Below are 25,813 nucleotides of genomic sequence, written 5' to 3'. Positions count from 1 at the left end.
AGGAAGAATGGGACAAGACTTCTTGCTGTTGAAGTTGTTGGTCTTGAAGTAGTGTAAATTCTTGTTGATGACATTGCCATAACCAAACTTGTGAGCAGAGAGACTTGATCCAGCCAGATATTCCCAGGAAAAAGCCAATCTGTTGGTAAGAATTGTGTTCAAAGGATTTAAACTACACTTATAAGTATTAAAGAAAGACCCAGACCCACCAAAAGTGTATAAAAACATGAAAACTGAAGCAGCTCTTAGAGCTCAAACATACTGCTCCAGTTACTAGAAAAATAAAGGAAATATAATTTCAATTTTTTTAAAAAAGTGAGATGTCTATATTGGTTAATGATTGTAAGTTCAGTTATTAAAATATCCAGAGTGGACTTGCAGTAAAAATCTAGAGTGTTTCAGTTTGTCTTAATAATACCATTGATAGGTGAAATGTTGAACATATATGTGAAATCTTTAACTAGAAAAGAAGTGATAAAATCCTTAATTTGCATTGTTGACATGCATCTGAATTATTACAGCAGGCCTTAATTTATGAGCATGTCACACAGATTATGCCAGGGCATGAACGTCTGGCAGGTGTTCCACCCAGCTTGAACATACCATGACTGTTTAATTTAGAGATTTATTTTCTTTTGAGGTAAATGGCAGGAGATATGGGGCTTGGGGCAAAGACATCTATAGGGGATTGGGGCTTGCTCTGACTTCAGCTGGAGTACTTGTTTTCTGGGTTTGATATCAAGGACTAAAATAATCTTTAAGGCTTAAAAGTACCCAGAATAATATTTCCAGTGTGTTTCTGATGAAGATGTCAAGTGCTTGCTGATGCTGGTTGTGCAACTACAGACTGTTTTGGTCCCTTCCATCATAGGTGGCCAGTCAGAAGTCAGCACTAAAAAAAGTGCCGTGTCTGCCTGTAACATTGTTATGTGCTAAGAATTTGGGGATACTCATTCATGATCAGTTAAAATTCTGTACTCGTTGATTAAAGATGGTTACAAAAGTGTATCTTCTGTCCTGCATAACTGGTTGTGTTAATTCCTGAAATAATTGAGAATTGCTATGCTGGAGCATTAGGTGATGTGGGTCAAGAGTGTTTTGTCGTCAGGAAGGACAGATCCAACAGACATGAAGATCTTTGGGACTTCAAGGACTCAGGTGCTGGAAATTTTTTGTGTATAATGGGAAATGCTCTTGAACATTTGGATTTCAGATTTGGTATTAAAGCAGCATGATTCACCTCACTTCCCTGCTTTATTGTCAAATGCTGAAGCACAGTGCTAAAATTATTCTATTTTCAAGCTTGTTTTGGACATGCTGGTACACTACACAAAACAAATTACTATGAAATCCCTCTATAGTTGATTGCAAAGTGGAATGCAGGGGCTGCATTGGCTTGTGCAGCCTGAGTAGCACACAAATACTGAGTTAATAACTGGTAACTATGTGGTCACATGTTGAATCTTTTGATGGCATTGTCTCTTCTTGCTTAATATGCCTCAAAGATTCAGGGAATGTCTCCTGTGAGTGAGGGACAGTCACTACCCTTCCCCATGTTGCAGAAGTAGCAGTGGGTTGAGCAAGGCTGGTGATTTTTGCTGTGGGATTTGGTGGCAGGAAGGAGCTGGAGTGGGCGAAGCCAAGGCACTGAGCAGTTCCTGAAGGCAGGGCATAATGCCATGTGGGAATGATTTGGCAGTGTCCAGGGTGCTGCTTTGGGCTATGGAGGGGACTTGGTAGGACTTTAAAAACAAGCAACTAAATGATTGTCAGAAATAACATCAGGGTGATGGAATGGGCTCTATAACCTTTGGAGGGCCCTTCTAGGCTTATGATTTGATCTTCAGGTGGGATGTGTTAATCCATTGCTATGAAGCCTTTTCCTCAGCCTTTGCAGGATATGAGGTTTGCAGATAATGAGGTTTGGTCTGACTGCTGAAAGGGAGACTGCAGTCTGGAAAACTGCATTCACATTATTCTTTTTTACAGTTTATGTTTAGTAAAGGTCTGCTAAACCCCCACGTTTTTCCATATATGATTCATAAAGCAGATACTGATTTGTAGTCAGCTGAATATCATGTGAACTTTTCTGACATAGAACTAGAAAGGACTCTGTCTTTAGGCCTTGAGATTTAAATTTGAAATAATTTTTCATTTTTTAATACATATATTTAGGCCTCGCAAGTGGATTTAACCTTGGGAGTTATAAATTTACTCAGATGCTTGCTCCTAACAAATCCATTAGTTTTCAAAACAGGAAAGGAGGTTACTGGTTAACTGGGAGCACCTGGCAGCACTCAGTGGGGCAATGGTGGCTGCAGATCCTGTTCAGAGGCAGTTTGGGCCTGCTGGAGCAGAGCTGCACAGCTCAGCTGGACTTGGGCCATGGAGCTGCATCTCCTCAACCAGGCTGGATTTCCTCCAGACCTGTTGGTGTTTGATGGGCTCCCAAAGCTTCAAGGTGCCCCTTTCCTGGAGGGGACAGTTCTTGTAGTAGTGTATCCATCTGCTTCCCTCCTTCTGTGCCAATAACATTTGCTAGATCTGAGCTGGTTGGATTGGTCATAGGTTTCCCCTTCAGCTGAATACAGAGCAGAGTAACTTCCCACATTCCAGGAGTACTGTGTGTTTTGGTGATGGGCTTGGGTATTGTAGGCAGCAGCCCTTCTGCATGAACCACTCCTGACCTGAGGAGAACCAACAGTAGAAGACTGCAGGTGAGTTTTGTGTTGCTAAGACAGAAATTATTTGAATATTCTCTGCTTGGAAAGTAAATTTATCTCAGAACAGCATTGCCTATGTGTTTGTGATAGAGAATGGGGAGCAGCTAATGAGACTCCTGTAAATGATTGGCAAAGATGTACTGAGTACCCATTTAATTATCATAAATGGAGGGTATAATATTCTCCCTGACTGGTGTTCAGCCTTCTGCTGTTACTGTGCTTTCAGAGTATGGTTTGCATGTAATTTCAAGATGGAAAATTGAAAATAATTTCTAAGATGCAGCTTGCAATTAGGATCATATCCAGATGTAATCAAGGTGTGTTTTTGTCAAGGCTTGTGTGTACCATGTGGTGTCCTTTCGAACCTCTTAATAATGAAAAGCTTTTTAAACTTTTGGGTATGTCATCTTTGTGCATAGATGTGGGTTTTGTGTGATGTTGATGTGATTGGGAGTTTATAAAATGAATGGGATTGGCAAAAACCAGTTTACAGTTACTGAATGACCACAATATTTAAATATCAATAATTTTGCTTTAAGGCTTATATTTTGGAAGGCCTTGACTATCTGGGCATAGATCTTAGTATAAGGACTTGGAGAGCACCTGTTGAAAACACTGAACTTCACTGTACCTGTCATAGCTAACCTGCTACAAACACAGCGTGAGGGATTACTTGTGCTTTATTTCTGCCACCTCTGATGGTACCATCTATGGATTTGCTCTTTATCCATCTGCTGCTTAGCAATGAGGACAGTATCTCAAATTCCCAGTAACTGGCTCCTCTTAAATGATCCTTTCCTCTGTTTTGGAGTCATTCCAGCCTTACTGAGCATGAAGGTCAGCATTTGCCTCTGTGCAAGGGGCAGTTTGAGGAAGGGGTTCTGTAGGGAACACCAGAAATGAGCAAGAGATCTGAGTTTTATATTCCAAGCTGTTAGTGGAGGTTGGAGGCAGCAGGAAACTTGTGGAGCTGAAAGTCAGAATTTAGATGCTGCACTTGTCCTCTTGATGCAAAGTGGAGTGGCCTTTGTAGAGGGAAATGTGTGGTGTGTGTCACTGCTCTGCAGCTCTGTGGGCAGGTGAGAGGGCACATTTTGTCTGCATGGCAAGTGGGGCACTGAACTGACTGCAATTCCTTCCTTTGAATTGGATTCTCTACACTTGTCTGGGGGATCCTGTGCAGTGTCCAGGAGGGCTGGTAGCTCCTGCCTCACCTGTTTGGGCTTCTGCAGGGCTGACTTGAGGAGCAGAACTTTGTGAAACTGATTTGATGATACCCATCTGAAGCTGATCTCAGTGCTCAGATATCTGCATTTTCTGTAATTCTGAAAATGGTTTTCATTGCAAAAGCTGTTAAAAGAAGTAATGTTCACTTGTTCTAACATCTGTTGTCTGCAGTTTCCAGTCCCTTAACACAAGTGGTTTTACCAAGTCAGGAACTGTAATATAGCAAATTACTGCTGGTGTTACTATACATTTATCAGCACTGAGACGTGGTAGTGTATGCTCTCACCAGGATTTGAAAGAGAAAAGAGGGTGTGAGAAACGACTCCTCACTTCTTAAAACTTTCAAAAGTTTATTGAACCACAGCAAGGGACTGAATAAGGAAAAAGGGACAGTGCTGGGTGCTTAGTGCAGCCAGAGGCACGCAGCCCACACCCATAGCAACGCTTATTTATGCTATTGACAAGCACATGGCCCACGCCCATAGCAATCCTTGTTTATGCTATTGACCAGCCAACCTCCCCACACTTGTGCACCAGCTCCTCCTTCATCCCACCCCTTGGAGTCTGTGAAGTCCTTCTTGCTTCAACTTCCCAGTGGTTGGAGATCAACTTTCAACATTACAAAATTTATATAAAAAAACCACCAGATCTTAACAGAATTTCTTTTAACCTTAGAACATACGTTTAACATTTGCAAGAGCAAACATCACACTATATGTTTATTACAAGGGCATAGTTTTTTTGGGGGGGGTTTGTGGTTGTTCAGAAAATAATTCTGTTGCTTCTCCTTGTTCAGTCTCAAAACCTCGTGGGACTTAACATGGCAAGTTCAGTTGTAAACCTTTCACATCCCTCTTGGGACTACAGCCCTAAGAACTGGTGACCCTTCTGTGTGCTTCCCCAAAGTTCCTTATTGTGGGTAGTGAGGGAGCAGAGCTTTGTTTTGGTGTCTAACTTCCTTTAAGGGAGAGGGCTGTCAATGACTGAGAGGATTGGAGGGCAGTCTTGAAGTTTTTGTGCACTTGTACCTTTAAGATTGCCTTAGTTTTAAAAAATGCAAAAAATGCTTTTTATGCAAGGGATGATGTAAAAATTGGAAGAAATATACAGATGGATTTTGTATTTGATCTTAAATGTTTTGCCTTTCACTTGTTCTCAGGTTAGCTGCAAAGCTGACATATTGTCAGCTAGTGTAGTAAATGCAGTATGGATGTGCCAGGGTATTCCACAAAGTTTTACTTTTTTACTGTTTGCTATTAAAAGTTTTCTTTTGAAGGTATTAAGTATCCATTTATTATTTCTTGAGCATGCCTTTTTTATATCTAATAAATTCTTATTACTGTTACTAAACCAGAATTTTTCTATACTGAAAATACTGTCAGGGTTACTTGTGGAGCTATGCTGTCAGGTCCTGGAAGGTAAACAAGTTAGAGGTGACTGGAGTTTTTGTGCTTTTCTTTGTTGGGCAGCATCCATTTAGAGGTTATTCTTATCCCTGCTGTCTTTAATAAAATTCCACTTAACTAGTAGGTCAAGATGATGGGTTAAAGAACAGCATAGTCAGTATTTTTTAAAAATTACTATGGAAACACAGCTGAGCTTTTCTGAGGTAGTCCTAACATTACATTTATTGCCAGCTGCTCTTGCTTGAATTGGAAAATCCAGGTTGTTGGATATATAGTTTTCAGGTTACTCTCCTGGCATAAATTTTGGAGTTCTGTGGGACAGATGGAGGCATATTGCTGATCCTGAATGGCTGGACCTCATTTCTGAGGCATTTAGCTCATGTTCTGACTCCAGGTTGTGTAAGGAGGGGGACAGCAGAGAGTCTGGTGGAGGCAGTGGAATGCCAGAAGCCTGAGCAGTGTAGGAGGTTTGTATTTCCCTCTCTGTAGATTAAATCAGAGATTAAGAACACATTAACTTTCCTTAGGAGTGCTTTTACCTTTGGGGCACATCGTTTTAAAATCTTGAGACAAAGAAACTGACTTCCGTGAAACTGGAGGAAGAAAATGAGTTTGAATGAAGCTGACTGCAAGGGTACTTGTACCCTTATCCAAGGAGGAGGATTGTCAGCTCTGATCAAACTTGGAAAGAGTTGCTTTTGGTAGTTGTGTTTTGAGGAGGATGATTATTATGACTTGCTTCTAATAGAGGAGAAGGAGGGAAGATGGGATTAAGGAAAACCGTGCTCTGTGTCCCCATTTCTTGACATCCTCCTCAGCCACAGTGACAACACAAAAGGAATAGAGCAGGATTCCCTGTGGAGAGGGTTTGTATTCAGGTGGTGATTGCTTTGCTTTTATATCTGCTTGCAGAAGCATAGGTTTTTGTTTTTACTGGTGATGAGGTACTTGTTTCTGTGGCTTTGATCTACCGCTATAATCTGATTAAACTGCAGGTCAAGGAAATTAGCTGTACCCTGGCTTCAGCTGCCTGTAAGAGGAATAATAAGATTGAAACTACTTAGCACATAAAATTGACAATAAGATGATTCTGTTAAAGGTGTTTTTCATTGGTGTGTGTTAGCAGTGGCCTTCCAAGGCACCTGGAACATTTCATTTCATGACCCACAGGCTGAAGATCTCTTGCTCCCTCAGTAAGAGCTGACATCACTCAAACCTGCCAGCTCCCAAAGCAAGCAATTCTAGAACTTTGTGCAAGCTATGATCATTTAAATTAGGTGGCAACACTTGGAAGTTTGGAACAGTAAGAACTTGTTCTATAGAAGTAAAACTGTTAACAGTACATGTCTGATATATGAGTAGGTAGAGTCTTTACACAAATTAATAAATAAAATTATTGTTGGATGCTATATACCCCTGCAAAATCCTGACTGCATCCATTTGCCCCTTCAGGAAAAGCTATGTGTTAACAAGAGCTGTTGTCTGAAGCCTGTTGTATTCAGGTGATGTTGAATTAATGGGTGGAGGAAAAATAAAAGCTAAAGTTTGCCCACAAGTTTGCTATTACTGTACTTCAGGCATAACCATCTAGGTTTATGCACAATCCTAAGATTGCTGCAAAAATATTTCCTTGTGACAGGTCATAGTTAGAGATATATTAACTGTCTACAAAACAGCTTAGGGAAGTCAGAGTTATGTTTGAGAATTCAACCTTTAGCAAAACCTTTACAGTGGACCAGCTGTAAAGGATTGGTAGCCAGAGAGTCTCTAAAAACTGTAAAGAAAACAAACTTTTCAATTTTAGCAAGTGTTAGTGGCCAGTCTTAGGAATTGAAGGAAAAATACTTATTTTCCAAAAAACTGTCAACCATTTGTATCAGCAAGTTTTCTTCACATCTGAAGTGCCAAACTCCAGATGTGAATGATGTCTTGGATACTGTGCTTGGGGGCTTCTGAACAATCAATCTCCCCTAAATATGCTGTGGAATATTCAGTGTCCATGCTGTTAGTGTTTGCTACTGCTTCCACCTGCCCTGAATCAGCATGAGTATGCTTAAATACAGACAAATAAAGAAAAAAACCCCACTGAGTATTAAAACTATTATAAGTTTTTGTTGAAGATAGCTGTTTTTTGAGGAAAATCTAAAATGGCAGGTTGTTGCTTTGAAGTTCTTTCTGCTGTGACCCTTGCCAAATACTGAAATAATGAAATTAAAATATTAATTTAAATGTTTGACTTTTAGTATGCTAGTATAGAAAATTTACCTTTTCTACCCAAAATGAAACATTTCACACATTTATTCTATTTTTTCTCTGTATCTTTCTATTCCCTTTCAGAAGAATGAAAGCTTTCTGGCAGTGCCCTTGATAAGCCTTGGGATCAGTCACCTCCTGCTGAGGCACTTTAGGCTGCAGGTGCTTTTCATTGTGGTACAGTACCTCCAGGAAAGAGAACTGCAGGAGTCTGAATTTCTGCTTGGAGTGAAACTCCTGACCACTTCACTTTTTTTTTAGTTTTTAGTAATGAGATTGGATCTGATGGCTTTTATAAGTCCAGCTGCCTGGATTCATTGCCCATTTTAGTCATGTAAATCCTCAATTCCTCATTGGGGGGTTGTGTTACTGAGATTTGATGAGAGAACTGATACAGCTGATACAGCTTAGGGCTGTCAGGGGAAAACCAGGTGGAGTTCCCCTTCAGGAAGGGTGAAAGCAGGGTGGTGTTCTTGTTGGCTCTGTGAGAGCTGGGGTTTTCCAGGTTTTTTTGTAGAACTTATCGTGCCACAGCAGATCACGCCTGGCAGATCCTCACTGTGAAGATGAGAGGTGTGGTGTAAATGAGGCTTGACTTCCAAAATGTAGAGGATGGTAGCTGGGTAACACAAAACTGCTGCTTTGAGAAGTTTGGCTTAATTTCATTGGCTTATCTGTGCTTGTTAATGAAGCTTGTTAGCAGACCCCTGCTTCTGTAGAATGGATACAGCCCCATTAGAGATGCAGGGTGGTGTATGCAGAACTGAAAATTTGTGATTGAGTGCTTGAATTATAGCTGTACTGAAGGCAGATATTGGAACAGAAATGAGTTCTTTTGGGGACAATGGTAAAATAGATCCATTTGTTCAGTGATATGCAAATAGAGTTGGAAGTCACATGGCAACAAGAGGAAAACTTGAATAAAATAGTTAACCAAAGTGGCTCTATGATCTTACATGATTTTAACATCAAATTAAGCAAACTTGCTCTAGTGTTAAAGAGAAGGTGCGACTGCATGATCTTTTGATGTTTCTTTAGTGTGATGGGGTAAACACTTCAAAAATATATATGGGAGAGACATCCCAATATTTGTGGGATTTTCTTTCTGTACTGCTTACCAGCTCAAGGGAAACAACTTGCTTTCTTATTCTGACTTGGAAAACTTAATTGATGAAGAATGGTAAAAACTTGGAAGAGGGAAAATGAAATGTGTCTTTCTTGTCTTCCTTGCCAAGTCCAGTGGTTCATTCCAGATTAAATGTAGCCTCTGAGTTCCAGGGGCTTTAGAACTTTATATACTCTCAGGTTCTTATGAGAAGAGAAGTTTCTTTTGTCTCCTAATTTTTTATTTATCTCATACCTTTACAACCTTGCGAGACAGTCCTGACTACTGTGTTTTAAAGTTTTGAAGCTTTTCACTTTATGAATAAAATGAAAATTCCTTTAGCTATCAAACATTTTCACTGAATTGGATGGGAGGCTGTTGTGTTTTAGTTTAAATTTTGACTAAAGCACAGAGCTGAATCTACATATTTGGTTAGGAAATAATAAAGAGTAGCTGTTATTTCAAGGTGGTATATGGAAATACTTGAAATATAATTTTTCTGAACTATGGTCTGGATAAAAAAAAAAACAAAAAAACAAACTTAGGGAAGCTTGACTGAACTGCTGAGTCCAACTGGGCAAGGAGATATCTGAGAATATTCTTGCAATGATACAGTGTATAAGCAAGCCCTACCAGGTTTTCTAGTAGGCAACCTTTTTTGCCCCAGAATGAGTCATTCTAATGTAAATTCAATATGAGGAGGTGCAATAAAATATATGGCCAGAAAAGCTTGTTAAAAATGCTGGGTGATAGAAGGAGCCATTGGCACTGTGAGAAACTCCTGCCAGTTGTTACCGGTGAACTCCAGTTGGTGCCCACTAGGAGTCCTTGAGCACCAGCAAAGGCCCATTGTAAAGTTTGTTTAATGAACAGGCAGTGCATCTTCTCTCTATCATCCCTCTCTTTCTCTTTCTCTCTGCTAATATTTTCCCACTGGTGCAGAACAAGGTTTGTACCTAGACTGCCCCCTCTTATCCTGGCTTAGAATGCAGCTATTTGAAACAAATTGTTTCTAGGTGGAAATGAGAAGCAGCATACTAATGTTAGGTCAACTCTCCTAATTTCTTTGGAGTCTAGGAAGTATTGAAATAATTTCTATACATTTTATTTAAAATGACAATGCTAACCTCTTTAGTATTGCTTGTTGCAATTTTATAAATTATACAGGGCAGTCTGTGTTATGGCTGGTGAAGCGATTGGTGCTAAAGTCTCTTGTTCTGTGAGCCCATGAGTCTTCTCTTCCAAAATATAGTGTTTTTAAATAATTCTTTTTGGTAGAAGCTCAGGTCTAGCCATATGATCAGGTCTGTGCACTTACAGAGAGCCTGTCAGCAGTTGCACTGATGTAGAGGCTGAGGCTCTCTTCACCAGAATTCTCTAGGCAGCAGTGTGGGCAAAATTCTGGGGGGAAAAAAAGGTGCTTTTACATTCCTCATTTAAAGATTAGACTCAGTGGAAGGTAGTTCTGCACAAGTAATTTCCAGAGGAGCAGTTCTTGGCTTTTAAAGGGCAGAGCCTTCGTGCCTGGAAGAGAATTCTGGGCTGGTGTCTGTGGGCGCAGTCCTGCGTGTCCTGCTGGGGCTGAGCCTCTCAGCATTCGTGGCTTTGGCAGCACAGATTGTGTTCTCGGCTCAGAGGAGACCTTCACAGCACTGGAAGATGTCTGAAGCATGAGCCAGACTGTAGGAACTTGGCTGGCTGTTCAGAAAAGCGAGATTCCAGCACCTGAGCAAGTCAGCTTTTCCTTGGGAGCAGTGGCATTGCTGGCTGCCAGCACCGCAGCTCTGCCTCAGCTCTGGGCCTGACTGGGCTTGCAGGTCAGCAGTGCAGGGGCTGCTGAGGCACAGCCTGCACAGGAGGTTGCTGTCCCTCCTTGTCCCTTCTTGGCTCCCTGGGGCCAGGATCTGCTCATTCCCATCCTGCTGCCTGCAGCCACAGAGAGCCTTCACTTAGGTGCCTTTTGTTGCCTGTGTATGGATGAGGGAAAAATGTTTCTTGGGCTTTCAGCTTTCTCCTGATACAATAGCTAAAATTTGCTTTGCTTGTCTCTGTTATCTCTTCTTTCTGACAATTGAAAGAAGTTGTCTTAAAGGCAATAAATGCTCTCCATGCTTCCAGTTACTGAATTTGGATTAGGTGAGGAGCATACAGGTTCACTTCTAGTATCAGTTTAGATGTTCCTGACAATTAAAGCCCTTGGGGCATGCCATTGCTTTTTAGATGGAGGTGGCTATGGTGAGCTGTTATAGATAATGCTTGCACTTAAAAAACAGAATTTTGCAAAAAATTTTGCAATTGCAAAGAATTTTGCAATTTTATTATTGCAAAATAAACAGAATTTTACATGTTATACATAAGTAACATGTAAATTGTTAAGTTTTTAACAATTTTGCAAATTGTTAAAAACTTAAAATTTACATGTTACTTACGTGTATCTTATTCTAATACCTTTTTAATTCTCATGTGGATCTCTTAACCTTCTCTACAATTTCTGGCCAGTAGGTAGATCCCAGAACAAACTGAAAAACTGTTTGCAGTCACCACAACTTCACATTGGCAAGAGAAAGTATATGCTGATGCCTGCAGCCCCTTTAGGGATTAGTTGGTGCTTTCTCCTGGCTCTCCATTCTTTTCCAAGCTGGCATCTGACATTCATGTTAGGCGGTGTGTCTTCCAACTGTGTTTGGTTTTAGGTTTTTTTCTGAGGCAGGTGAAGGGAGCATTTCATATACGGGGAGGATTCCATGTCTGGTGTGGAAAGCTTGCACTCCAAATCTGCATCACCACCTGAGTGCATCAGGAGCAGAGGGACGTGTCTGATCCAAACCCAAATTAGCCCTGGGTTAATTGTGCCCATCAGACAGACCAGCAGGGCTGCTCCTCGAAGCTTTATGTACTGCTGACACAGTGCTGAACTGTAGCACCTCCACTGCCTGCTCCAGCCAGATACGGACCATTCAGAAGCATTTATTTATTGAGGACTGCCCCAGTGTTCCTGTTTTTGGAAGCTGTTTGCCAGCCTTCACCAGCAGTGGGGGTTTGCAGAGGATGCTCAGTGCAGGAGTTGTAGGTAGTCACCTGTAGCTGCCATTCTTTCTGTGTGTACTGTTTTTTTTTTTTCCTTGGAAGCCTGATCAAAGCATTGCTTTAGGGATGCAGCTCAAGGAAAAGAGGCAATTGGGAAAGCCATAGTCTTATCCCTTCTCCCTACAGAAACTTGTGCAGTGTGGGGGACAGGAGAGCTGTACTGAGGGGCTGACAGACACTGATGGGAGTTGGTGTTGCTCTGACTCTGTTGGCTCCTGTATTTCCTGTGTGACAACTTAGAGTTGATAAAAATGTCCCAGGCAGTTATCACTAATGTTGGCAGGACGCTGCTGCCACATAAAGCTGAAAATATAAACTTTCATGTGAGCATTATTAGTATATTTGTTCAGAAGGAGGCATAAGCAGGGAAAAGTGAACAGCTGACTATTGTTATGGGATGAAATAAACGCAGTCATGCTGTTGAACCAACAGTAGCTCAAATCCTGCATGGGGTGAACTAAAGCAGAGTTGTAAGCAGATTCACCATTGCATGAATTATCTTTGGCATAAGTCAGTTATTTTGAGCTTTCTAATATATTGTCATTTTGCTTTCTTACAGGCAGGCAGAAGTCCTGAAGGCTGACATGACAGGTAATTGCCTTTATTATACAGTTTATATAGCTTATTAATAATATTTGATTCCTGGTTTTGTTTTCCTTTTGTGTTCCTTTTGCTTATCATTCCTAAGAATTTTCTGGAAAGTGTGTGACCTTGTGTTAAAGGCTTGTCCTTTGTATCTAAATAAGTAAATAGTATTTTAACAACTGTGCCCCTTTGGCCTATACCTAATACATATTTTTGAAGTTGACTTTGGATGTTCTAAACATTTGGAGATGAAGGTCTCATGTCTCTACCTCTCTCTTGAAACCTGAGACTCCTGCCCAGACCAGCACAGGAACTGCTGTATTTGGGATTAGCCAGGATTTGGGTGATTTTAAGGAACCTGGATGAGGAAATGCTGAGCACTCCCCCATGTTGTGAAAGTGCAGCCCTAGATGCAGTGAAATGCTGTGAGCTGTGATTTAAGCTGTATATATTAATGGGAAATGGAAATGGTTTATATTAATGAATCAGCCCTGCAGCACAATTAGCTTCTCTCATGAACCTTTGCTCAGCTGTGCTTGCCACCTGGGTGTAGTTAAAGCAGCAGGCTGGTGTAGTCCCCATAGGACCATTAAAACCACCTGGATCCACCCAACCCAAGAGGAGTGGCTGCACCATCAGTATCAGGATGGTTTCCCTGGGGTGAGGCCCATCCCTTGTGCTCCTGCAGCCCCAGCCCTGGGAAATTGGACTCTGTAACTCAATAGCAGGGAGCAGTGTTTGCACTCGCCCTCTGGGGTGGAGAGCAGATAGCTACTGAAGAGTTAGAAAATGCCCACAGTGTTCTTTAAACACCAACAGTGTGTGTCCATGCACTGTCCTATCTAGCATCCCTCCATGGATTTATTGTCTGCTAATTATTTTTTGGCTACACTGGAAATTTTTCATCCAGTGGCAAGAAATTTTGCCGTTTTATAACTTACGGAGAGCCACATTCTCCTACCTGTTTTGGTTTTTAACTTGCCAGCTGCTAACTTTGTTCACATCTAATTCTGGAGTTGTAGGAAACTCCTCAGTTAAGCAGTGAGCCCTCAACCCCTCTGTAGTTCTTGTATTTCACTATTCTGAGGAAAATGATAAAAGCAGATGTTTGGTGATGTGTATCTAACACTGAGCTCTATTCTTTCATTTGGTAAATGAGTGAAAAATCAGATTTACTCCATAAATTTGTGTGACTCTGGGTTTGTTTTTTTTTTTTTTTTCTTTCTTGTTGCTCAGATTCAAAGCTGGGTCCAGCAGAAGTCTGGACATCCAGACAGGCTCTACAGGACTTATATCAAAAAATGCTAGTGACTGATTTGGAATACGCTTTAGATAAAAAAGTGGAGCAGGACCTGTAAGTACCTCACTGAATTTGTGTGTGTGTATGTGATCTGGGCTGGGCAGCAGGAAACCCTGAGGCTTCCAGAAAAGCAATTGTAACCTATGGAATAGTTGTCTTATTTCCTTTAAAATGAGAGCTGTGCTGTGGGTGAAAAATGAGAATGCCCTGCAGAGCTGACAAAGAACATTCAGTAGGTTAGAGTTTTACCTCTGGCAATTCAGAGGCAGCCATGTCATGCAGGACTGTGTTTTGGAGAGCCAGGTGGAGGCAGACAAGCTAAGGAGCTCCAGTCTGCTCTGCTCTCAGGGGAGGGCTGAAGTCTGCATTTTCCTGAGAGGAGGAAATTTGCCTGATGTAATCACCTGGAGCTTTGAGCAAGGTTTAACAGGGGCTGCTGAAGACTGGTTTTAAGCCCTGTGAGGTAGAGCTGGGCAGAGGGAGGAATAATCAGGGTTGCTCATGGGGTTAATTAATAGGTTACTCCTGACACCTTACAAATCAGGGTAAGATCCAGCTGGATTTTCTCCATGCCCTGAATCCATTCCCTGTTATTTAAGGTGCAGACATGAGTTGTAATAAGTTTAGTTAACAGAAGCATGTGGCTCTTTCAGCATTGAGGGAAACCAGATGAGTTGGCTGGCTGAGTTCTCCTCTCCAGGCTTCCAGTTATTGAATGATTTTTAAACCTCATTTATGTACCCCACATTTTGTTTTAGGGAGGGACTTCTACGCTGCCTAAAATAGAGCAATTGCCAGCAAATATCAATGATGCTAGCATTAGCCCTATACGTATATACACGTGTATGTTAGCTATATGTATATATCAGGATCTGTTTCCATAGATATGAGAGGTGAGGAAAGGTGGTTATTCCATATTTAACATTTGTTCTCATCTGAATGTTGCTTGAATTTGAATATTCTTCATGTCTGATGCTATGTAATTAAACAGTTCGTTCCTGTTATTTATGCCATCTGCATAAGACACTTCCAAAGTAAAAAGATAAATGCTTCTTTTATTTTCAGTTGGAATCATGCCTTTAAAAATCAGATCACAACACTCCAGGGTCAGGCGAAAAACAGAGCAAATCCGAATCGGAGCGAAGTTCAGGCAAACCTTTCTCTGTTTTTAGAGGCAGCTAGTGGCTTCTACACACAGGTGAGTTGCACAAAATACAGGCTGGGTGGGGGATCAGTTTTAGCTGGGTAAAATCTGTTCTTTGCCCTTAGCTTAGGAAACTGCTGCTGCATTGGTTTGAGCAGTGCACCTTGCTAACCGTGGTGCTCTCAGCAGGAGATGTCTGCAGAGCTGCTGATGGGCTTTCTTTTGATCAGTCTTGAGCTGAAACTTTTGTGCATCTGGTTGTGGTGCAGTTTAGGTTCCTTTCTAATAGAATCTACTTTGACACCTGAACCCCACTGTTTTGGGTAAGGTCAGAGGTCCATTTCTTACTGTGCTCTGCTGTGCCTGCTCAGAGCAATCATAAAGCAGCAGGAAAGGGTAGTATGATGCTTCTTTGCATTGTCTCTTGCCTTCTCACTGTGCATCTGTTGTCTTCTTGAACTACCACCTGTATGAGTTCTCTGACTATTAGAAAGTCTAGCTTTCACTGGCTCTGCAGGCCCTCTTAAAGCCATTTACTCTGTGTCTGCAGTGACCTGTGGTGAGGAATTTTGTCTTTTAATTGTCATGTCTTACAGAAATGATGACACAAAAAATCTCAAGCGCAGCAGATGAGTTAGTTGATGTGCTCTTAGTACTTTTTTCCTGCTGTTTCTCTAAAAATTCCCCTTTGGCTTCTCATTGCTATATATGTTTGTGGGCCATTGCCTTCATTCCTTTTCATTTGCTGTATAGTGAAGGATAAGCAAGGATAATCAGTTTGTTCTTGGATTAAGTTACTCAGGAACAGAAATATGTGCAGAAAATGCAGATGCATAGGATGTGTGTGATGGCCTAATGTTTTGTTCTTTGCCTCTTCCTTGTGACTCCTAACACCAATGATGAGCATTGAGGTGTAAGTCTTAATTTTCAACAGTTAGAATAATTAGTTCACTTCTAGGAACTTTTCTTCCCCTAAAGCAAAACTGTATTGAGTGCTCTTGGGCCAAGAATCTTTTGCAGCGTTTTCAGTTAATTGCCAAAGGAGTGTGATTGCTATTCATATACTTATTTCTTACTGACATTTTTTTGCCTACACTCTTTCCTATGTTAGATTTCATTAGATTTAAACTATGGAGAATAAGAGTCAGTGTATGATAATAGCCTTAGTAAAGACAACTTGCCTTTCCTTCCTTTTTCCCCCTCATTTGGTGTCTGCTTCAACAACATTGTGGTTGCTGAATCCTCTCTCAGTGTTCAGAGTAAACTTTGTCGTGGCTGATTTACACTGTCTTCAGCTTACAGCGTTCCCAGTAGGTCATTTGTACTGTATTATTTCCTAGTTGGATTCCAGACATCTGCCATGCCAACCCCAGGGTACCCTTGTGGCTGCCCTTTTTTCCCCTTCAGCATTGTTTTTTTTGTAAAGCTGCTTGTTGGAAGTAGCCAGTTTCACAGGCTGTCATGGTTGCCAAGGGCATTCTACCTGTACACTGTTTATCTTGCAAAAGCCTTGTTCTTTCCTGCAGTGGATCAGGGAATTTTACTCTTTCTGAGCTTGACACTACAGACTGGGTCATCTTTCTCTGTTTGTGATGTTAATTACATTTTCAGTCTAAAGCCTTGGCTCAGCCAAGGTACCTGTTCTCCAGCTGTGAGGCGTCCCCAAGTGACATCTTTGAACAAGAGCATGAATTTTCTTAATTTGGCATCTTTGAAGATGTCAAGATGCTCTCTTTTATCCAGCTTTCATCTCTGAGGTCTCTCTTGTTTGGGGATTTTTTGTTTACTGTATAAAGAAAGAGGCAAAGAGGTATGAGGTGTAACACAAACCTCTTTCTGCAGCAAGCAAAAGCATCATGTCACATCTTGCTGACAGAGTATGTGTCTCTGTCAGCCATGGGCTTTCTCTGTGCCTTTATCTGGAAGTACAACCCTCCTGCAGGTCTGTTTTATTTGGAGACTGAGCATGTTCCCAGCTGGGAGAAAGTCTGTCACTTCTTACCTGCATTTGTTGTCCTAGTAATCAGTCCAACAAACACTCTTCACTCTCTGGTTGCCATTACTTTGCAGAGTATTTATGTTGGAGTCCATTAGGAAGAACTTCAAAAGCACTAATTAGAATGGCAAAGTTGAGGCTTTCTTTCAATCAGCTTTTGAAATATTTGATCAAGTAGCTGATGCCTTGTTCCTTGAAAGAGTCTCAGTGTTGGCTTAGTGCAAATATTTACTGACACCTCAGCCACTGAACTGTTAGTATTGCCTTGTGTTGCTTATCAATTTGGTTATGTTCCAGCTTCTTTCGAAATTTATACTTGGAATAGTTTCTTTCTAAAGTTAAAGTTGGGTTTCTTGTGTTGGAACCAGCTGCTTTGGAGGTTGAGGGATGTTCCTTTCTAATATTTTCAGAGAATAGTGTCACTTCTTGAAGGTATAAAACCCACTGTGTTCCTCTTGAGTGTCCTACTGAAAAAACAAAAAGACCAAGCAAAACCATAAAACCCAGCAATATCTGTAGACCTCCCATTGTCCATCTCCTCTGATAAATCCTTGGTGATTTAAATATCAGGAGGATTGAGTTGCTTGCTGGTTTGGGATGTAGAGCTTTTTCTTACTGGGCAGATGAACACAGTGGACACAATGGAACTCAATGAATTCCATATGGAGAATGTATTGTCAAGTCTCACTTTCAGTAAATTGAGCTTGTTCACCTCAAGTATATTTGGCTCATCAGTGGTGAGCACACACCTGAGTGGCACTCTGTTAGTTTAGTGACTTGTTTTGATGCCTTTGCAATGGCTGTCTGGAGCTGCCACTGAGCCAGGCCGTGTTTGCAGTTACTCCAGGAATTGTGCACAGTTTTTAACGTGGACCTGCCGTGCCGTGTGAAGTCTTCCCAGCTGGGGATCATTAGCAATAAACAGACGCACACCAGCGCCATCGTGAAGCCGCAGTCCAGCTCCTGCTCCTACATCTGCCAGCACTGCCTTGTCCACCTGGGAGATATTGGTGAGTTTCACAAGGAAAGGGCTGGGACATGGAGTTCTGTCTGTGTTCAGCTTCTAGGGAGGGATCTGCATAGACCAGGGTAACTGCTGAAGCAAGTGTGCTCCACTTCAGCAGCTAGTTGCCGATTGTGGTGATTGCAGCAGGGGGAAAGACCTGGAAAGAAACCCTGTTCAGACTTATCTAGTGTTTGTTACACATTAACACATGGAGACAGTTAATCACTGACTTGCTAGTGATCTGCTAGAGTCTGTCTCCTAGCATTTTAATCATGTTCTAGCTGGTAGGCACAGGGAAGTGCTGAAACTGGTAACTATTACAAAAGCTTGTTGCAGCAGGCTGGCAACTTCTCCATTCCAGAACACTAATATCTTATGTACAGGGGCACCATTTAGAAATCCAGTCTTTCATAAATGGGGTTTCTTTTTTACATTAAGTTCAACAAGTTTATTTCTTTCTTGATTCGAGAAAAACTTTGTGTTGTAGAAAGTTCTCTTTTCACAGGAATTTGCAGTTGCTTTTTGAACAACCTAAAAATAGATCTAGTTGGTGATCCTGCAAAGAGGGATGAAAAATATTTTTAGCTCTCTGTATGTGGTATTCTTGGCACTGTTGTCCATAAGACAGAATTAGGTCTGAGGCAAAACAGCCACCTCAGAATTAAATGTGTCGAATCTTGATTCTGTTTGGTGTAATTGCCCATTCTTCTGATGCTTATTCCTGTAATGCTAGTGAAATGCTCTTCTGGTAAGTTGCATTTTATGAAAGTAACTGCAGGAGACTGGAGTTTTGTGCCTCAACTTGGGTTTTTTTGCTGTTTTCTTAGCTCGCTATAGGAATCAGACCAGCCAGGCAGAGTCTTACTATAGACATGCAGCTCAGCTTGTCCCTTCTAATGGTGAGTCTGGGATACCTTTCCAGTTCATAATTCCAAAGGAAGATTTGGGGTATTGTTTTCTTCTCTGGCAGTTGAAAACCTGGGCTTTTACATAAATATCCCTCTCCCAATTCTCCACACAATCATACAACAAAGCCTCACCCATCAGTAAATCATGTAGATAATGGTTATTTGCATGATCTGTGTTGCTTCCTTTTGTGCAGGTTTAGAAACAAGGGAAGTAATACACAGCTTTACTCCAAGGCTTCACTACTGCCATACTCTGTTACATTCATGCTTTATAAAGTACAATTAATGAAAACTTGCTTTACACCAGCATTTTTTTTATTGTTTATTCCCATGCCAATTTACAGTTTCTGATGGGAGTTAGAGTTCTTTAGTCCAGGGATCTAGCTTTGTAGCTATTGTCTTCCAGTGGCCCAAAATGTAGGGATGGTGATGAAAGGTTAAGTTACTTTTGAGCTGGGCTGCTGAAACCAGTGATCCAATTTTTTAACCAGTTGCATTCTAACTGAACAAAACAAAAACTCAACCCCCTGAAACAAACAAGCAAACAAAATCAGAGACCCCCATACCCAATCCTTCTCCATCCAAAGTAAAAAAAAAAAAAAAAAAAAAAAAGGCAACAAGACAGACAAACAAAAACCCCCAACCAAAAAGACCAAACCCCAAAACAAAAAGCAAGCAACAAAGGCAACACAAGCAAACAGACAAAACCCTCCAAACAGCTGATGCACCACAAATTTAGAAGCTTTTTCACTGAAGTGGTTCAGATCTGAGGCTGGGATGGAAGGGTCAGCAGATGCACCTAAGCCTTGCCTGTTGAAGAACAGAGGACTTTATGCTCCCTTTTCAGGTGACCACATGTACTCTGAAATCTAGCATGTTTCCCCCAGGACAACCTTGTTGGACAGCTTGTGTTTTTCTCCCTTAGGTCAGCCTTATAATCAGTTGGCTATCCTAGCTTCCTCCAAAGGAGACCACTTGACCACAATTTTCTACTACTGCAGAAGCATTGCTGTGAAGTTTCCTTTCCCAGCTGCCTCCACTAACCTACAAAAAGCACTTTCTAAAGCACTGGAAAGGTGAGACTAAGTAAATTATTGCCACTCAGGTGAGTAGGAAGATATTTCTTCTAAAAGTTCCTGCCTTGCTAGAAGTTACTCATATTTGGCAGTGGAAACAGAAATCCCTCAGCCCTTGTCCAGTCAGAGCATCCTCAGAGGTGCATGGAACAAAGAATATGATGCTCCTGATTGTGATTAGTGAATGCAGGAAATAAGCATATTATGCCAACACAAAAAGTAACTTTGCAGGACATTCCTCCCTCATTTTGGAGTAATTCTGGGGTGTTGTGTGCAGCTGTGTATAATTCCAAAGACTGAATCAGGTGTGTCTGTTCTAAATGCAGTCGTGATGAGGTGAAGACTCGATGGAGCGTGTCTGACTTCATCAAGGCATTTATTAAATTTCATGGCCATGTGTACCTGAGTAAGAGCTTGGAGAAGCTGAGCCCTCTTCGAGAAAAGCTGGAAGAACAGTTCAAGGTTAGTTGTAACAACATATTAATTACTATATTGAGAATATTTTTACCAGCTGAGTTCAGAAGTTGCAGTCCATTAATCATTCTTTCATATGATAAAATACAGGAAGCTCAAGTAGCCAGTTAGGGAAGGTTTGCATTGCAGCTGACAGTGGATAGTTCTGGTAACTTCTGCCAAGATTAGGGATTTTTCCCATTTGACACATGGTCCATTGTTGGTGGAGATACAGGAGAAATCAGTGACCACTGTTGATTCTCTGCTCTTCAACCTGGATAATTCTTGGATACCTGTAAAAAGGACTTGATTAAGCTGTGAAATCTTGGCTTGGTGGCCTGAGGAATTTAAGAGAGCTTCATGTTTTGGATGTCTATCATTCACTCCCAGTGGTTGTTAAGGCTGCTTTTAATCTGCCTTGGGAAACTTGCTTCTCCTGTTAACAGTTTGCCCTTGAAAAGTGTCCCATACAACCTTACTCTGTGCAGACTAGAACTATGCTGAACACGTTTTCCATGGAAATTTCAGGAGTCCCATTGGTTACATACCCAGCTCATTATGTTGGACAGTACAGCCAAGATCAAAACAAAAGAATTTTATGAAGTATTTATGCAAAGTAGTATCGTTTCAGAGAGGACATGGTGTTAACTGGTAAATGGCTTTTGGAAACTGCTCTGTTTCAGCTTCCTAATTTGTGGAAAAGCATCAGGGAGGATGAATATGTTCAGCAGAGCAGTGGATGCTTTTCAAAAATAGGAAAGGGGAATGTGGTCTGAGCAATATAAAAAATCACAAATGGTCTTTACAGTCCTTTTATACTTTTTTGTCTTGAATTGTGCTGCTACAGTTAGGTTCACAATGTCTTTAAAATAAATTTAAAAATCCACAGAACTTTCTATGAATTGACTGCTCCAACCCTGGCAATTTATGTTTCAAAATGAAATAATTGTATCTCTCTTTCCGTGTGTGATTCTGGCTGTTGAAAAAGTGCTGCTTTTTCCACAGTGCTTATAATCAATAATTATGAGCATTGCTCAGGCATGTGGAACAGTCTTAATTTTCTGGACTGATCCAGAGTGTTAAAACAGCTAATTGAGCCCTGCTTTGTTGCTTAGTTTACCTTTTTTGTTTATATTATGCAACACAAGGTCTAATTTATCAGAGAGTAACTCTTCTGACTTCACCAAGTTGAATGTGGATGTGAAGTTTGCTGTATGCTTGTGAATTATTTTAATTTTGTGGCTCATTTTAACTCTGAGGAGAGCAGTTGCAGGATTGGGAGCATTCAGCCAGGCTCTGGGTGCTGCTGCTGGCAGCTCTGCCAGTCTCAGTTGTCAGCTGTGCAGTGCTCGTGCTTCATGCCCTAAATGAGAGTCAAGGGTGAATGTGGAGCTTAAACCTTTTCCTGATGCTTACACGAGTTAATTCACCTGATTCCCTGATTGTTGTGTTGCTGAGATTTAGGATAGCTCCTTTTTTCACCCAAAAAGCTTGAAGTCTCATTTCCTGTCCTGAGAGAGCTGTCTTTTCTAGCATAGTTACTGAAAGACATTTGTGAATAGCTCTCTCTATTTTAGTCCACTGAGGCATTTTGTGACCCATGAAGTCAGGTGTGGAATTAGTCTTGAATGCATAACCATGCAGTAGTTAAATTTTCCTGGGGTGTTTTTTAAAATGTCACCTTCTCCATGCTGGTTCTTTGAAGGGCAGACAAACCCAGTGAATCCATGGGCCTTTGCAGTGCTGTCTGTGCACATTCCAAGTAGCACTTCCTCTGGAAGAGAACCATATGCAAAGGGGATGTTGATTTGTTGTGTGTCTGAGCTGGTGTGCAAGCAAAAACTTTGTGCTTAACAGTGGGGTCCTCCTGGGGAGCCCAGTGCTGTGCTGGGAGGGCTGACCTGAAAATAAAATCCAGAATGAATGTTGTGAAAGAGCAGAAACGTTAGTCAAGCAGTGAAGGAGCACCTACCAGTCCTTTCAAGCATGTGTTTTGCCATCTGAAAATATGTGCACCCTGTGTGTTTGTTGCAGAGGTTATTGTTCCAGAAGGCCTTCAACTCTCAGCAGTTAGTCCATATTACTGTGATCAACCTGTTCCAGCTGCACCACCTGCGGGACTTCAGCAACGAAACGGAGCAGCACAGCTACAGCCAGGATGAGCAGCTCTGCTGGACACAGCTCCTGGCTCTCTTCAGTAAGTGTGGGAGCTAATTGATTTTTGTAGTTCCCTTGGTTTTAATGTGGAATCCATTAGTAATTTCCTGTCAGGATCTAGCTTAATGGCTGGCTGAGGTAAGTGCTGAGAATAGACATTAGGGAGAAAGTTGTGAGAGATGATGGTCACACAGGATCATTTCTGTCAGCAGTGCTGACTAACACTGGATTTCTGTGTTCAGACTTACTCTGTTTGAAGCGTTACAGAACTCTGCATCATTTTCCTGGTTCTGAAAGAACATTTTAACTTGGGTGCAAAGCTGGATCCAGCTTGGTGGTGAGTAGTACCCCTCTTGGGGGCTGCTCCCCAGTTAGCTGCAAACAGTTGGAGTTGCTTTGAATGGAACTGGTTCTGATTCAACAGGACTGAAGTTGAAGTTGAGTCAACCAGGACCTCAGCTGCTTCTTGGCCTTTGGTAATATCAACCAGGAGATAAGTGAGAGTGCAGAGCATTTTAGACTCTAGCCACATAATGCTGATTTGCTTAACCTGATTGAGCCTGTTGTCAGCTTGGCCTTGTTTGTCAACACCTAAATTTCTGAATAGCTGGATTTCTCCAAATTCCAGCCTGGAGCTGATTCTGAAGGCACCATGGTCACATGGGTGTGGTTACTCTAAGGGGTCTGGGCTGGGTGCCTGCCTGTGGAGCTCCAGTGCGTTTGTGTGCCTGCTGGTTGAAGTGAATAAAGTGGAGGTAGGTAGTTGTGTTGATAATTTCTGATAAAGAGGTGTTTTTGCACTGGGCTTTTCAGCTGATTTTTTTGACTTGCCAAAATGACTTGCCATGACAGTTGAAGAGATATAAACATCAAGATCCTGCTCCATAGTAGAAAACTATTAAAAATCCCTGTATTGTGATCTCTTGGTGGACTGTTTAAGATGAGGTAGCTGGACTGCTTTGGTCTAAAGATCTAGGTCTTAGAATAGGGGTTTATAAGGTGGACATGTTTGATTAAGTTATTTGGTCAACTTTGAAGTGTCATTCCCACATAATGGAGTTTTTTTCTTTTGCTTTTTTCCTCTTACTCTGTTTCTAGTGTCATTTCTTGGAGTTCTGTGCAAGTGTCCTTTACAAAATGACTACCAGGAGGACTCTGGGGCTGCATATCCTCTTCCAGCTGTGAAGGTTTCCATGGACTGGCTGAAACTTAGGCCCAGTGTTTTCCAGGAGGCAGTGGTTGATGAGAGACGGTAGTGAGTGTTCATCTTTCCCTTGTTACATTTTGTTGCATGGAGGTCCTAATTACTGTTGATCCACAAATTAGTCATGGGAAAAGTGATCATACAACTCATCATTGCAGATACCAAAATGACAGAAAGTGTATGTGCTAAAAGGTTCATAAAGCAAAACATGAGATTTGTTGGTTACATGAGCAAATTGATTCTTTTAATTGTGTTTAGGTTTCCTGTAAGTTTTTTACAATTGGGGGATCTATTTTATAATGTCCAGTTTGAGCATAATTACTGAGTGTTCCTGTAGTCTTATCTAGTATGATGGTTTCTCAGATTACTGGGGGAAGTGGCAGGAGAATACTTGCCTTAATTTTATGCACTAAACCATCACTTGGGCAGTGCTGTGATGTAGTCACCTAGGAGTTAAATTCAGTTTAGTAGAGGGGCTCTTTAAATATCAATGCAGGCATAACTGTTCTGGACTGTTGCTCTGCTTTTTTCACTTTTGCCACTAATCTCATAAATTAAGGCTTAAATTGCTCAAAACTCACAATTTTTTAAATAGTCTGTTAACTTTTCATAAATGTTTTGATTCAAGAAACTGTTTCTGTAAAGTGGTTCTTAAGATCAGAGGGACAGATGCAGCTGGATGAGTATTGTTCCTAAGATGGGCTCTCCAAGGAAAGCAGTGTGATGCATGAGGAAACAGGGGTGCCTACAACTTTGGTTTGTTAAATAAGAAACAAAAAGCCCTGTGGAGTTTTGGGAGCTTAAACCACAGAATTCCTAAAGGCAAGATTAAGGAAAAGAGTTCAGATGTGGTTTTGAGATGTTGACAACTTTTGTCATTCACACATCCTCAAGGAAGACCTATGCCTGTATTTTAATAGGCAAGATACCTGCTTGATATCAAGTAATCTCTGCAGAGAGGACATGCAGGTAGTACTTCATGGAGTAAATGGCTTTAAGCTGAAGGAGGGCAGATTTAGATTGGTTAGAAAGAAATCCTTCCCTGTGAGGGCAGTGAGGCTCTGGCTCAGCTTGCTCAGAGAAGCTGTGGCTGTTCCATCCCTAGAAGTGCCCAAAGCCAGGCTGGGTGGGGCTTGGAGCAACCTCGGGGTAGTGGAAGGTGTCCCTGCCCTTGGCACAGGATGGCAGGTCCCTTCCGGCCCAAACCATTCTGGGATTCTCTGAAGGATCCCATTTTCTGAACAACATATCATTGACTTTACTTGCCTTATTGAAGATATCTGGAGTGGTTTTTCCTTCTTTTGTTCCGTGTCAGTCATGGGAAGGAGCTGTTGCTCAGTGTAGTGTAGAGAATAATCATGAAGATCATGCTGTCTGTGCCTGCAGCCATGCAGGAGAGCAGCTGAGGGTGTACAGTGCTGTCAGGGGCACGGTGCATTCTCCAGGCTCTGTGCTGGATGATGGCTGGAAGCCTTGCTGGGGGGAACACATTCATTTCTCCTACACTGAGCACAGTGGGAATCCTGAAATCGTTTTCTATTGTTTCTGTGGTGCCCATCACTAAAGCAGAAGGATTTTTTTTTTTTTACTTTTTGAGTGGGAGCTTCTAGCAAGCAGGAGCAAGCAGTCTGGTGGTAGCAGTTAAACATTATCACAATGATCAGTGTGATTTTAAAATTGTTTGCTCCAGGGCCTTTGGGAAGAATTTCCAATCATTGCTTGTTACTGGTATTGTGAGGGCAAGGCAGGGGACTGCAAGTTCACCTCTAGTTTAATGGTCTTGCTTGGTGCAGCCCTTACTTAGAGTCTCGTCCCTTGGTGGTAAAGGCTCCAGCACTACAGTGCAGTGTTCTTGTTCATGGAGCAGAAGTGCTTCTGCACAGCTGTGTCTTCCTAAATTCTTTTGCTGCCTAAACTGATTCATTGACTAATGGCTTGAGAGCCATCAGCTTTGGACTGCAAAGCATGAATTGCAGACAGGTGCTTGCAGCACTTGCTCACACTTTAGTTTTATCTGGTTAAATTCACAACAGGCTCTCTGGCCTGCTGTCTGTGCTCTGAGAGCCTGGCTTCCTTGGGAACTTTAGGTTGGCTTTTTAGCAATAGTAATTCTTTCAAGAAAGTGGTTCACTCACACTTTGCAAGAAACTTTTCTTGGGAATCAGAGGATTAATGTAAACTGT

General features: G+C 41.5%; 1 protein-coding gene across 5 annotated transcripts in view; it reads left to right on the top strand.

Annotated features, from left to right (window-relative positions):
- SMG7 (SMG7 nonsense mediated mRNA decay factor) overlaps positions 1-25,813 on the top strand; it is a 51,364-nt gene that overhangs the window by 8,501 nt on the left and 17,050 nt on the right. For 4 of the 5 annotated variants that reach the window (XM_063165472.1, XM_063165473.1, XM_063165474.1 and 1 more), the window contains exons 2-10: positions 12,361-12,392; positions 13,623-13,740; positions 14,752-14,884; positions 17,665-17,836; positions 18,660-18,731; positions 19,666-19,816; positions 20,143-20,278; positions 22,304-22,466; positions 23,525-23,681. In XM_063165472.1, the coding sequence (XP_063021542.1) occupies positions 12,361-12,392; positions 13,623-13,740; positions 14,752-14,884; positions 17,665-17,836; positions 18,660-18,731; positions 19,666-19,816; positions 20,143-20,278; positions 22,304-22,466; positions 23,525-23,681 (1,134 nt within the window). The remainder of the gene's footprint in view (positions 1-12,360; positions 12,393-13,622; positions 13,741-14,751; positions 14,885-17,664; positions 17,837-18,659; positions 18,732-19,665; positions 19,817-20,142; positions 20,279-22,303; positions 22,467-23,524; positions 23,682-25,813) is intronic. The other variant, XM_063165471.1, reaches the window with a different exon arrangement.

The sequence above is a fragment of the Melospiza melodia genome, chromosome 11, assembly GCF_035770615.1.
Source record: "Melospiza melodia melodia isolate bMelMel2 chromosome 11, bMelMel2.pri, whole genome shotgun sequence".
Classification (NCBI taxonomy): Eukaryota; Metazoa; Chordata; class Aves; order Passeriformes; family Passerellidae; genus Melospiza; species Melospiza melodia.
This window is presented reverse-complemented; position numbering and strand designations above follow the sequence as displayed.